The sequence below is a fragment of the Podarcis vaucheri genome, assembly GCF_965113315.1.
Source record: "Podarcis vaucheri genome assembly, chromosome: 1".
In the NCBI taxonomy this organism is placed as follows: Eukaryota; Metazoa; Chordata; class Lepidosauria; order Squamata; family Lacertidae; genus Podarcis; species Podarcis vaucheri.
In genome coordinates, this window is record NC_138759.1 from 81899661 (window position 1) to 81911729 (window position 12069).

The following is a 12069-nucleotide window of genomic DNA, read 5'->3' on the forward strand; positions in this document are numbered from 1 at the left end:
CGCTGGGGGGGGGGGGAGGAAGGGCGAGAGTTCCGGGGGAGGGCGGGCAGGCCCGCTGGTCGCCATGGCAACGGCCTCCGCTTCGCGAGCGAGCCGGCGAACTTGTCTCGGGCGCCCCCTGCAGTCGTTGGGTGCCGGTTGCCATGGCGGCCCGCCTCCGCGCGTGACGTGGGGGGGATGCTGACGTCACTCGCCACCGCCTCGCGCCACGAGGAGGACGTCTAGTGTCGCAGCTTCGTGAAATAAAACATTGCCGCCACCGCCTCGCTATACCTGTCGGCGGCAGAGAACATGTTTCCCAGGCTCTGCTGTCGTCCCCCCCCCGGTCGGGCTGGGGGAGAGCCGCTAGGGCCCCTCCGCGCCGGCCATAAGTGACCTGGACACGGCCCCTCGGGTTCCTTTTGCTCCCTTTGCTCAGGTGCATCGCCACCGTCGGACGGAGGTTTGGGCAGGGAAGCGTCGCTCTCCCGTTTTTGGCCCCTCCGTCCCTTTCTGCCCAATCTTAGAACTGAGGGAGGTGCGGGTTCCTTTGCTGTAAGTGGCATCTTGCGACGCAAAGAACAAAGTTGTTGCACTCATTGCTGTATATTGGTTTCGAAAATGCTAAAAAGAATAATATCCTGGATGGGGATGTGTGTCTGAAGTGGGCCTTGCCTTAAAATGAGTGAAACACAGAGCTGTGCTTCTTGGGCAATTACGGCAGTCGGAGACCAGTGACGCCTTATAAAAAAAGCCACTGTGAACGAGATTACACCCAGCAGAACCTACTGCAAAGAAAAAAGCTATTGCCAGTTCAGAGCAGTACTTTGTAACAAGCAGTTTTGTAGCATAATGCCTTAAATGGTGGTGCAATTCATCTCCAAATAGCTACTGCAAGGGTGGTGGGGACCTTAAGATTTTTAGCATGAGCGGATCTAGGCTCTTCTTTTAGGAACATTAAGGTAAAGAGCTTTTCAGCTGTTCTTTCAGGCTCAAGATCACTGAAAGCAAACAAGAGTGGTGCTTTGCCCTACTGCTCCACTCCAGATCTTCTGTAACCTTCAGACCACAAATACAACCCAAACAGGAAACTGGCGAGATACAGAGTAATACCAGCCTCCTGCCCCCCTGCATGTGTAGAGCCATTAATAAAGGGAAGAACGCAGAAGACATAGAAACCTCTTGATTTTTCTTTCTCTGGCGCAGGACTAGGCGGCTGGAGGGAAATGAACTGGAAATTATATTACAGAGTCTCTGCAGGAAGGCATGCACTTTGTGCTGAAAGTTTTCAGAGACCAATGGGTAAGTAACAGTCTAATACAGAAGAATATGAATGAACTGGAAGGGGCATATCAGATTTTGGAAGAGTTAGGAGAGCTAAGACCTGGAATGGAAAAGCTTACAGGTACTCAGGGAGATTGTTGGAATGTTTAGTATAAATAGGAAAGTTGAATATTGGAAGGATTCTTACAGTGCATCAGACTGTTGGCTGAGTACTCTGACAGACAACTGCTCTCCAAGTTCTCAAGTGGACAGAGGCCTTGGCCCTGCTACCTGAGATAACTAGAGATGCCGGGGACATTGTGCATGGAAAACATACAGTCTACCACTGAGCTAAGGTGTTTCCTCTATGAACCAATTTAGAGTAGGTAATTTTTTACATCTATCTGTCTGTAGAACACTTTTAGCCTGCAAAATGGTTTATAACTCTCACATCCTCCGAGGAGCCATATGAAGGAAGTGCAGTAAAATGTAATCTCAGACTTTTGCAGTGTATCCCCCTTTATCCCCTTTTGTTGCATAAAGTGTGAGTCTCCTTTGGAGCAAAACCCCGTTGCTTTGTCTATACAACTGCATGAGGAGATACTTAATAATAATTTATGTTCTTTGGCAAATACTAGTCATATAGTCAGTGTGGTGTAGTGGTTAAGGGCGGTAGTCTCGTAATCTGGTGAACTGGGTTCGATTCCCCGCTCCTCCACATGCAGCTGCTGGGTGACCTTGGGCTAGTCCCACTTCTCTGAAGTCTCTCAGCACCACTCACCTCACAGGGTGTTTGTTGTGGGGAAGGAAGGGAAAGGAGAATGTTAGCCGCTTTGAGACTCCTTCGGGTAGTGATAAAGCGGGATATAAAATCCAAAACTCTAAGAGAGCCAGTGTGGTGTAGTGGTTAAGAGCGGTAGTCACGTAATCTGGGTAACCGGGTTCGCGTCTCCGCTCCTCCACATGCAGCTGCTGGGTGACCTTGGGCCAGTCACACTTCTGTGAAGTCTCTCAGCCCCACTCACCTCACAGAGTGTTTGTTGTGGGGGAGGAAGGGAAAGGAGAATGTTAGCCGCTTTGAGACTCCTGAAGGGGAGTGAAAGGCGGGATATCAAATCCAAACTCTTCTTCTTCTTCAACTCTAAACTCTCATATATAATACAAGGCTGGGGAACCTTTCCCATTCTCCAGGGCTCCATTTGCGGGGGGAGGAGTAGTCAAGGCTATACACCTGTAGTGTTTCGGTCCAAGGCCAAAAGAAGGCAGGGTCAAAGCATACATAGACACTCACATCCCATTCACAAACCTACATACAGTGGTACCTTGGTTTACGAACTTAATCCGTTCCGGAAGTCCATTCTTAAACCGAGGTGTGCTTTCCCTATTGAGGCCTCCCGCTGCCAGTGCCTTTCCACCATTCGGATTCCGTTCTTAGACCGAGGTAATGTTCACAAACCGCGACACTACTTCCGGTTTTGTGGAGTTCATAAGCCGAATCGTTCGTAAACAGGACTGTTCTTAAACCGAGGTACCACTGTACATAACACGTGCACATATACACGCTGTATCAGGCCGCCAGTATAGTGCCCTCTCTTCAGCAGACAGGTTGGTAAGTGATCAGGAAGCATCAGAGTCATAGTTCAACAACCTCTGAAGAGCGCCACGTTCTGCTTGCATGGCTTCTGTGCTACATGCTGAGAAAGGGACTCCCTTTCTCCATGCTTAGCCCAGGAACTGCCAATGGGGGAAGAAAGTAATCTCTTCCTTCCGAAGCCGCTCAGTTAACTTTTGTGCTGCACAGTGTAAAAGGGACTCCTTTTCTCACTGTCCAGGATAAAAATGCACCACACTGCCCATGAAGGAAGAACTGCTCAGCTCAGCTCATGGGCAGCTCAGCAGCAGGACTCAGCCATGTTCCCTCTTCCCCACTACTGAGCAGTAATTTTCAGTAAGCTGAGCAGCACAGGGCAGTGGGAGGTTTTCCTCCCCTCACTATGATCTGTTCTCCCCGGGCTACTTCACGGATTGAATATTACAGCTCAGCAGTGGGGGCGAGGGTGGGGGGGAAGGGGGCTAAGTAGATGGATCTGGATCTGGGAAAAGACTGGCAAGCTAAAGGGGCGATCCTGTGGGCCACACCTGGATTATGAAGTGAAGATTCCCTACCTCAAAATAAATGTTTAATTAACTAAATTAGGGTTAATCCTATTGCTCCCACTTTACTTGTGAGTAAAGGTAAAGGTACCCCTGCCCGAACGGGCCAGTCTTGACAGACTCTGGGGTTTGTGCGCCCATCTCACTCAAGAGGCCGGGGGCCAGCGCTGTCCGGAGACACTTCCGGGTCACGTGGCCAGCGTGACAAAGCTGCATCTGGCGAGCCAGCGCAGCACACGGAACGCCGTTTACCTTCCCGCTGGTAAGCGGTACCTATTTATCTACTTGCACCTGGGGGTGCTTTCGAACTGCTAGGTTGGCAGGCGCTGGGACCGAGTAGCGGGAGCGCACCCCGCCGCGGGGATTCGAACCGCCGACCTTTCGATCAGCAAGCCCTAGGCGCTGAGGCTTTTACCCACAGCGCCACCCGCGTCCCTTACTTGTGAGTAAGCCTCATTAAATTTAATAGGACTTCTTAGTAGACATCGTTGGGATTGCACTGTTAAATGGGTTTTCTATTCCTCAGTGAAATTTCATATAACCAACTATTACAAGCCCTGCATTTGAAAATGGTTGTTATGTTTTATAGGATGGAGGAATTGCTGGATATGTTCCCAGCAACATTATTATGGGAATTTTTCTGGTTCTATGGCCTGCAGAAAACTGCTCCTAACTTCACTGAAACCCACCTTCGTCTTTCCAAATAGAAATCTTTTCTTTCAAAGAACTCCAGAAAGCAGAATAGAAAAGATTGCAAGTACCTATGGAGTGAGGTATGATATCCTTTCTCCTGCTCATTTTGACTTTGAATTCTTCCACCTTCCTTCACAAAACGTGCTTGAGACGCTTGTATTTATTTGTGTTTCTCTACCTTATCCCATAAGAATATAAGAATCTCCTTGACTTAAAGTGCACTCCTGGTTCTTCCTTTGCAGCTGTGGCTTCAGTTATTTTAGAATTCAAGCAAAGGAAGTGTTGAGAGCGCACTTTAAGTCATATGACACCAGACACAGGACGAGTAAAGCCACATTGTTAAAAACAATGCCAATTCACTGCTAATATGAACTGAGGGAGTTTTCTCCCAGTAATCTCGTTCTGGTGAATGGCATTCGAATGTGTTTCTTTGTAACCCGTTGCATATGTTGCTGGCAGGCCCTTTTCATTATCCACTGCTCTAATGGTATTCTTTGGAGGTGGAAGAGGAAGAAATGATGGTCAAAAGGAGCAGCTCACCCTGAAGGATGTGGCAGAACTAATTCAGAAGAAAGAATGCAAGAGAGTCGTGGTGATGACTGGAGCAGGGCTCAGCACTCCTAGTGGTATCCCCGATTTCAGGTAACACTCAAACTGCTGTCAAGGCCTTGCTCTCTGGACTGTACAGACATTTTCCCTACTCTGCAAAGTCTCCACCTTGCGGAAACTCTTCAGCAGCCACCACACTGTCCAGTCATAGATGGAGCAGCTTCAAGAAGCAGGGCACAGGCAGTAAGAGTGAACCAGGCTCTTTTTTTGGAATTGAATGAAGAGGCTGGTACTGTAGGTGTAACTTTTTTTCCTATCCCAACATTGCGCCAAACAAGGTTCATTAATGGTATAGTCCCTTAATGCTAAATAAAGTGCCATCTGGTTTTATGCTACATGGAGGATGCCACAATAGGTCCTTTAACTATTTAATTTGATTTTCTTGCATCCAAAATTTCCCCTTTTATGGATTGCAACCTATGTTCAAAAACGGATAGCAACAGAATCCAGAGCAAATACACCAGGTGTTGTGCATGAAGTGACAGACCCGCATTTGTGAACAGAATGCTATTTCACCAGTCACGCACCTCCCCCTCCTTCATGTGGCTTGTCAGCTGCCTTTATTTAATTTTTGAAAGCATTTTGTGAACACTTATGCCTATAACCATTCAGCCATTGCCTTATTTTTTAAAAAAGAAACTTTTAACAGTTTTCTTTTCAAAAAATAAGGCAGTAAAGTGAAAAACCACTATTGGGGATTAGAGAGGTATGTTTTGGGTGGCTTTATGCAGTGCCAGCCAGTGTCCTGCGCAATCATCTTCTGCTTTGAACTTTCAGCACATTTCTTTTTTCAGAGAAGGAAGGCATGTTTAATCTGAGTATTTATGTAAAGATCTTTGGTCTCAGGGAAGTGTCACATTTTGCTGTAGTTCTCATTTGCTTGTTTGATCCTGCTATGCTGGTAAAGAGTGAAACAATATGCTACTATATCAAATCAAAACACCCTTACCCTGTTTGAAGTTCTCTTACCAGGCATGCTCTCAGCTACCCTCCTTCTCATTTTCTGGTATCATTGTCACAGGGTCTCCTCCCATCCTAAAAGCGCCATTGCTTCTTGAGAGAGGCCTCCACTGCTGAATTCTCCTTCCTGTTCACCATAAACTGTTCACATATAAACTGATAGGCCACTTTGGTGGTATGTCTTCTTGACAAACTTGTGATAAAATATTCCTAAACTGTGTTTCCTCATATGTGAATTTACTTCTAATAGGGGTATACCAGCACATGAAAAACCTTTGCAATGGCTTGGTTTCCTGGCATGTTCTGTAGTTTTCTTCCCCTCTTGTCTCCACAGGTCCCCTGGGAGTGGCCTCTACAGTAATCTCCAGCAGTATAATATTCCTTATCCAGAAGCCATATTTGAGCTTAATTACTTTTTCCACAATCCTAAGCCTTTCTTTACATTGGCCAAGGAGTTATACCCTGGCAATTACAGGCCCAACTATGCTCATTACTTTCTCCGACTTCTACTTGACAAAGGGCTCCTTCTGCGTCTGTACACACAGAACATTGATGGGCTGGAGAGAGGTACGTCTCCCCATCCCCTCAATTTGGATCTAAGAAATAAAAATCTAGGCTAATGTTAGAGATACTGCAGCAAACCTTTGGATGGCTGGGAGAGTATTCTCCACTTCCTTTGCGTTGATGGAACGTTTGGGCTGAATTGACCTTAACTCTGAGTTTTGTGTTCTAGTTGCTGGGATTCCTCCAGATAAACTAGTTGAGGCTCATGGTACATTTGCTTCTGCTACATGCACTGTCTGTCGAAGGTCATACCCTGGTGAAGACTTCAGGGTAAGTGACAGCACAGCAGATACACCACTCCAGGAATATCAAGCATACTCCAAAGGGTGCTGGTTATGTTTGGCTTAGGGACCAAGAATCTTGTTTTGCGGGGTTCACAGGTTTGCTTTTACTTTCATTAATGCTTGGGGTGTTCAGTTAATAGTACCAATGGAAAGTGTCCCTTGTAATTTCAAGTGATGTAATGTGTGGCTTATACTGCCTGATTGTGGACTCATATCCTGCTTTCTGTGTTATCATTATAGGAGGATGTGATGGCTGACAAGATCCCCAAGTGCCCTGTGTGTACTGGAATGATCAAACCTGACATTGTTTTTTTTGGAGAGGAGCTCCCTCATCGGTTCTTCTTGCACGTGACAGATTTTCCTATGGCAGACCTGCTCTTTGTCATCGGAACCTCCCTTGAGGTCTGCGCTATCATGAACATGGGAAGAGAATGAAAGCTGGGGTATTGAGACAGAGTGGTTCGGGGACTCTGGAAAGCAATGCGGATCCAAAGGGAAAGCGAGGGTGGCAATTCAGGGATCAACAAAGTCAAGTGCATCTTGGGAAATGTGTAAGAAGGATTTATAAATAGCTCGGGAAGCATAGATTGCCAAAATCGAAGAAATGATTTTGTGTATCTAGTGATGTAGGGAGAGGCAGAATCAGAGTTGTTGTCTCTCAGTGGCAGAGCAGAAGTAAATATGACATATGACAAGACAGTCTTCACTAAATATTGTTGTGTATAAAGTCAGGAATATTGGAAATGCAAGCAGTTTTTCCTCTTTGACATTATCCCAGCACACACAATAGAAATCTTAACATGCACATTGCCTCCATCAGCAACTGTGTTAGCAGGGGAAAGGGAGAGCAATATGGACTCAAATCACCTGTACTGTAGGGATCAATGATGAATCAGTACACCCCATTTCCTAAATAAGAAGCATGTAGATTTCCTTAGCTGCTGTTCAAATGTTCTGCATTAATTGAGGATGAATAGCTGGTACAGTGTATGGCCAAGGGCAGGGGTCAGCAAACTTTTTCAGCAGGGGGCCGGTCCACTGTCCTTCAGACCTTGTAGGGGGCTGGACTGTGTTTTTTTGGGGGGGGGGGGAATGAACAAATTCCTATGCCTCACAAATAACCCAGAGATGCATTTTAAATAAAAGGACACATTCTACTCATGTAAAAACAGCAAGCAGCCCCCACAAATAACCCAGAGATGCATTTTAAATAAAAGCGCACATTCTACTCATGTAAAAACATGCTGATTCCCTGACCGCCTGCGGGCCGGATTTAGAAGGCAATTGTGCCGAATCCGGCCCCTGGGTCTTAGTTTGCCTACCCATGGCCAAGGGTATGCACCCTGAAATAGGAAGACTTTGGTTAAAATATTAGATTAGATACAAACTCACTGGATGGCCGTGAGCAAGTCATTTTCTTACAAGCCTCAGCTATACTCTTTCACTTAGGAATAATATTGCTAACCTACCTACCTGACTTGTTGAAAGAATAACCTGAAATAATCTTAAGTTTGAATTGCTTTGAGTGGGCATTTAGCAGAACCACTGTCCAATAGGTAATATATTTCCTTTTTGTTAGCAGGTTCTCATTTACACTACCATATAGCCCTCTTCATTAACCAGTATTTGGGTGCTTTATTACAGTTGTTCGATAGATCAATAGATCTCAAGGTGTTATGAATTTCTTTTGAGCTGTGACTTTCACTTTGGAACAGAATATGCAGCCTTTTCCTTTTGTTGTTTGGATTTTAGGTGGAGCCATTTGCCAGTCTGGTTTATGCAATTCGTAGCTCTGTTCCACGTGTGCTGATCAATCGGGAATTGGTGGGACCATTCGCTTATCAGCCACAGCACAGTGACGTGGCTGAACTGGGAGACGTCATCATTGGAGTAGAAAAAGTAGTGGAACTGTTGGGCTGGAAGGAGGAGTTGCAAGAATTAATGAAGAAGGAAAAAGAAAAGGTATGAAAGTTCGAGTTGAAAGGCTTTTATTCTCTAACCCCATTTCACTTGCAGAATCTCTCATGAGTACAAACATTGCAGGAGTTCTGAAAACAGCAGTTAATCACCTGTCTTGACATAATATGACCTGTACAAGATGGGGGGTATCTGGCATACCAGTAGTACATGTGAAAAGGTTCTAGATGTCTTGGTAGACCACAAGTTTAACATGAATCAACAGTGTGATACAGCAGCAAAAAAGCTAATGCTATTCTAGGCTGCATTAACAGAAGTATGATGTACAGATCAAGGGAAGCAATGATATCACTCTATTCTGTCTTGGTCAGACCACACTTGGGCACTGTGTCCAGTTCTGGGTGCCACAATTTAAAAAGGATATTGACAAGCTGGAACATGTGCAGAGAAGGGTGACCAAGATGATCAAGGGTCTGGAGACCAAACCTCATGAGGAATGGTTGAGGGAGTTTTTTTCTCCTGCTCTGGAGGGTAGGACCCAAACAAAAGGTTTCAAGTTACATGAAAGGAGATTCTTAGTAAACATCAGGAAGACCTTTTTAACTGCAAGAGCTGTTTGACAGTGGAAGGGGGCTCCCTCGGAAGGCGGTGGACTCCTTCATTGGAGGTTTTTAAGCAGAGGTTGGATGGCTGTCTGTCATGAATTTCAAGGGATTGTACTATTTGATTATGATTAAATTTGTATACTACCCTTCATTCAAAGATCTCGGGGAGGTAAACAGCATAAAAATACAAAATAAGAACAAATCAAATGAATGCCCCCCCAAAAAAAACAATGGACTAGATGAGTCCCTTCCAACTCTATAGTTCTGTGATTCTGTGACGATAGAATTAATGACATTTTCCTATGTATTTGTTGTATTCTTACAACTCAACAGTGATGTGCTTTCATTTAACTGTAAACAAATCATTTCCTTCTCTGTGTTGTTGCTTTTGCACTTTAGTCAGTATCAGCTGTTGAACGGATGGACTTTGGAACAAGCAAGCTTCATAGACAAATAATGTTCTTTCTATTTTTAGCTGGATGCAAAAGACAAATAGGAAATCTGACCCCTGCTGTTGGAAATGATGTTTACCTCCTAAAGGACTGTTCGCTGCAGCCAAAGGTTACAGCAATAAGAGCAGAGAACTGGAGGAAAATATGCTCTCCATTGTGCTAGCACCCAGTAGGTTAGAAAAACTAAAAATCATTCAGAGAGTCTAGTTGCACATGGATGTCCTCTGAAGGATCTTGGGAGATGATGATCAAATGGCAGGTTGTGAATTTGCTTTTGCATAAGAGGCTCTAGATACCAGGGTGGAAGATGAAGATGTACATTACAGCTGCTACTTCCCATTAAACTTCACCTCTTAAGCTGTTTCTCCAAACAAACTCTTCAAATGTTTTCTAAACCATCACAGATCTTGTGGTGTTGCACTAGTAGCCTTAGCTGCAATAGCATTCATCACAGTTATGGTGAATCTGACATTGTACCAACTTGTGAAAGAATTTGGATTAGGCCAGCTTTCATAACTAAGCTTAGAAGTTTGGCTGTTCAGTCAGTGTGTCTTCTGCTGTAGCTTCTGTGAAGATCAATCTGAAAGCTGCTATTCTAAAATAATTTGATGTATTAATATGCAGTGTATCATTTATGTAACATGAAAAGATAAGGGGTGTGTAACTACAATTCTAGCAAGAAATGACAACAATGAAAAGTGTAGTGAAGCTGCTGTTTGAACTTGAATGAACACTTATTGAGTGGCAATAATTAGTCAAAATAAAAGCATGTTTCAGCAGTCTCTCAATATTCTGTCTGCAGATTTCTCAGTATTTAAATTCTAAACTTGTATTTTCTGTCCTTTAATTCATTTAATGGGGGAAAAAGTATTGTGGGCATCATTCACACAATTGTCTGACATTTTTCTGGGTGTTATTCAGCATCTTTGAATGACAGGCTTTTATCTGTTTAAAAGAGATGCTGGGCTTCTGGGTTTCTTCTTTCAATATGTAATTGTTGACAAAGAGATGAAAGGAAGCTCGGGGTGGTTAGAACAGTGTTATTTGTAGTGTTACCCTGAATTAACATTGAAATTGTGGAACCTATTAAATCTAGTACTGCTACTTTATGAACTTTAAATCACCATGAAGATGCAAACACCACTTTGTACATGTCAAGTGTGTGTAGCTTAATATTAACTTTGTGGTTGTGCCATCCAATAACCATGTAAGCCAAGGATTACCCTTTGCTTTTAGGAATTGTGACTAGTTTGCTCCCCCAATTTGAAGAACTCTACTTATTTCTCTCCAATTACAATCAACCTCAGAGGCTGGATCCCCCGCCCTCAAGCTCTATTTTCAGCAAGGCCGTTTTTGCAGAGCTTCTGATAATTTGAATGTGCTAACAGATTTGTTTATATGAATGTGTGATTCAAATATTGGATTGGAAAGCTCTTGAATTTAGGATAAGCCATTCAAATGAGACATTTGAATCACCAACCCTTCTGAAGTGTGTGTGTGTGTGTGTGTGTGTGTGTGTGTGTGTGTGTGTTTGCTATATACTGTCACCTCTTACTTCCCTTTTCGCCGAACTAAAAATGCTGCAACATTTCCTTACATGCGAAGGAATGTAACCAATCCATCATATTGGTTGCCTTTTTCTAAACCTTTTCCAACTCTACAATATTGTTTTTGAGGTGAGGCAACCAGAACAGTACAGTACACAGTATTTCAAATGTTGTTGCACCCAAGATTTGTATAACAGCAGTTTTATTTTCAGCTCCTTTCCTAATGCTCCCTAACATGGAATTTGCCTTTTTCACAGCTGCAGCACAGTGGAGCAGCATCTTCCATGGAGCCATACACTACAACACCAAGGCGTTCCTGGTCACTGTCAGTTTAGAACCCATGAGCATACACATGAAGTCAATTTGACTTTTTGGTCTCGATATACATCATTTTACACTTGCTTCCACTGAATTGCTTTTGCCCTTTCATTCAATTTGGAGAGTCGTTTTGGAGTTCTTCATAAGCTTTGTTTTAATGACCCCAAACAATTTTATTTTAATGACAAGGAAGACAAAAGGAATATCAATGGCCATAAGGCATGATGGCTACATGAGCAACAGGGGAAGGCTTGGTTGTGGGCTTCCTGCAAGTGCCTGATGATCACTCTGGGAAACAGGATACTAGGCAGACCTTTGGTCTGATGTGCAGACCAATTAGTTTCATTGTGTTGAAATGTAAGTGATTAATAACCTTTTAACTATATATTAGGAGGATGGGGTATGCAGAAGAGTCATAATTATACTCAGTGTTAGTTTGTGGAGATAACCCAAAGTTTCCAACATTTTCAAACAGTACAGCTAGAATCAGAGGCAGCTGGAAGATCATCCAGTCCGATGCAATGGGCGGGATACTCCACATATGTGATCACTACAGACTGACTGATAAGACACCAATGGCCTCAGTGAGGTTTAGTTTGTTGAAAGCACAGAAAGTTCCACCGCTCACCCACATGGCATTGTACTTGAGTACAACACTGCTATAACTGTACTCCTCCCAGTTTGGCTGCAGTTACATTGCCAAGAAATGTAATTTCTAATTGCT

At 44.0% G+C, this 12069-nt stretch overlaps 1 protein-coding gene across 4 annotated transcripts; it reads left to right on the forward strand.

Moving 5' to 3' along the window:
- Positions 1–1191: 1191 nt before the first annotated feature.
- Positions 1192–10268, forward strand: SIRT3 (sirtuin 3). Of its 4 annotated transcripts, none has more exons than XM_082191599.1 (8): positions 1192–1281; positions 3986–4169; positions 4549–4731; positions 5993–6225; positions 6392–6492; positions 6747–6908; positions 8259–8468; positions 9428–10268. In XM_082191599.1, exons 1-8 carry the CDS (start codon positions 1206–1208, stop codon positions 9641–9643), a joined length of 1365 nt encoding a protein of 454 aa, XP_082047725.1. In that variant the 5' UTR covers positions 1192–1205; the 3' UTR covers positions 9644–10268. The 4 variants fall into 4 exon arrangements, 3 of the variants coding, with proteins under 3 accessions (XP_082047725.1, XP_082047726.1, XP_082047727.1); XM_082191600.1 differs by having other exon boundaries at positions 9504–10268; XR_014211986.1 differs by lacking the exon at positions 9428–10268 and having other exon boundaries at positions 6747–7057; positions 8259–8397.
- Positions 10269–12069: the final 1801 nt, after the last annotated feature.

Excerpts from the sequence above, each read along its gene's own strand:
- SIRT3 (XM_082191599.1), top strand. The coding sequence starts at position 1,206 with ATGAACTGGAAATTATATTACAGAGTCTCTGCAGGAAGGCATGCACTT. Across the intron at positions 4,170-4,548 it reads GCAAGTACCTATGGAGTGAG|GCCCTTTTCATTATCCACTG; the intron begins GTATGATATCCT and ends TGTTGCTGGCAG. Across the intron at positions 6,909-8,258 it reads TCATCGGAACCTCCCTTGAG|GTGGAGCCATTTGCCAGTCT; the intron begins GTCTGCGCTATC and ends TTTGGATTTTAG.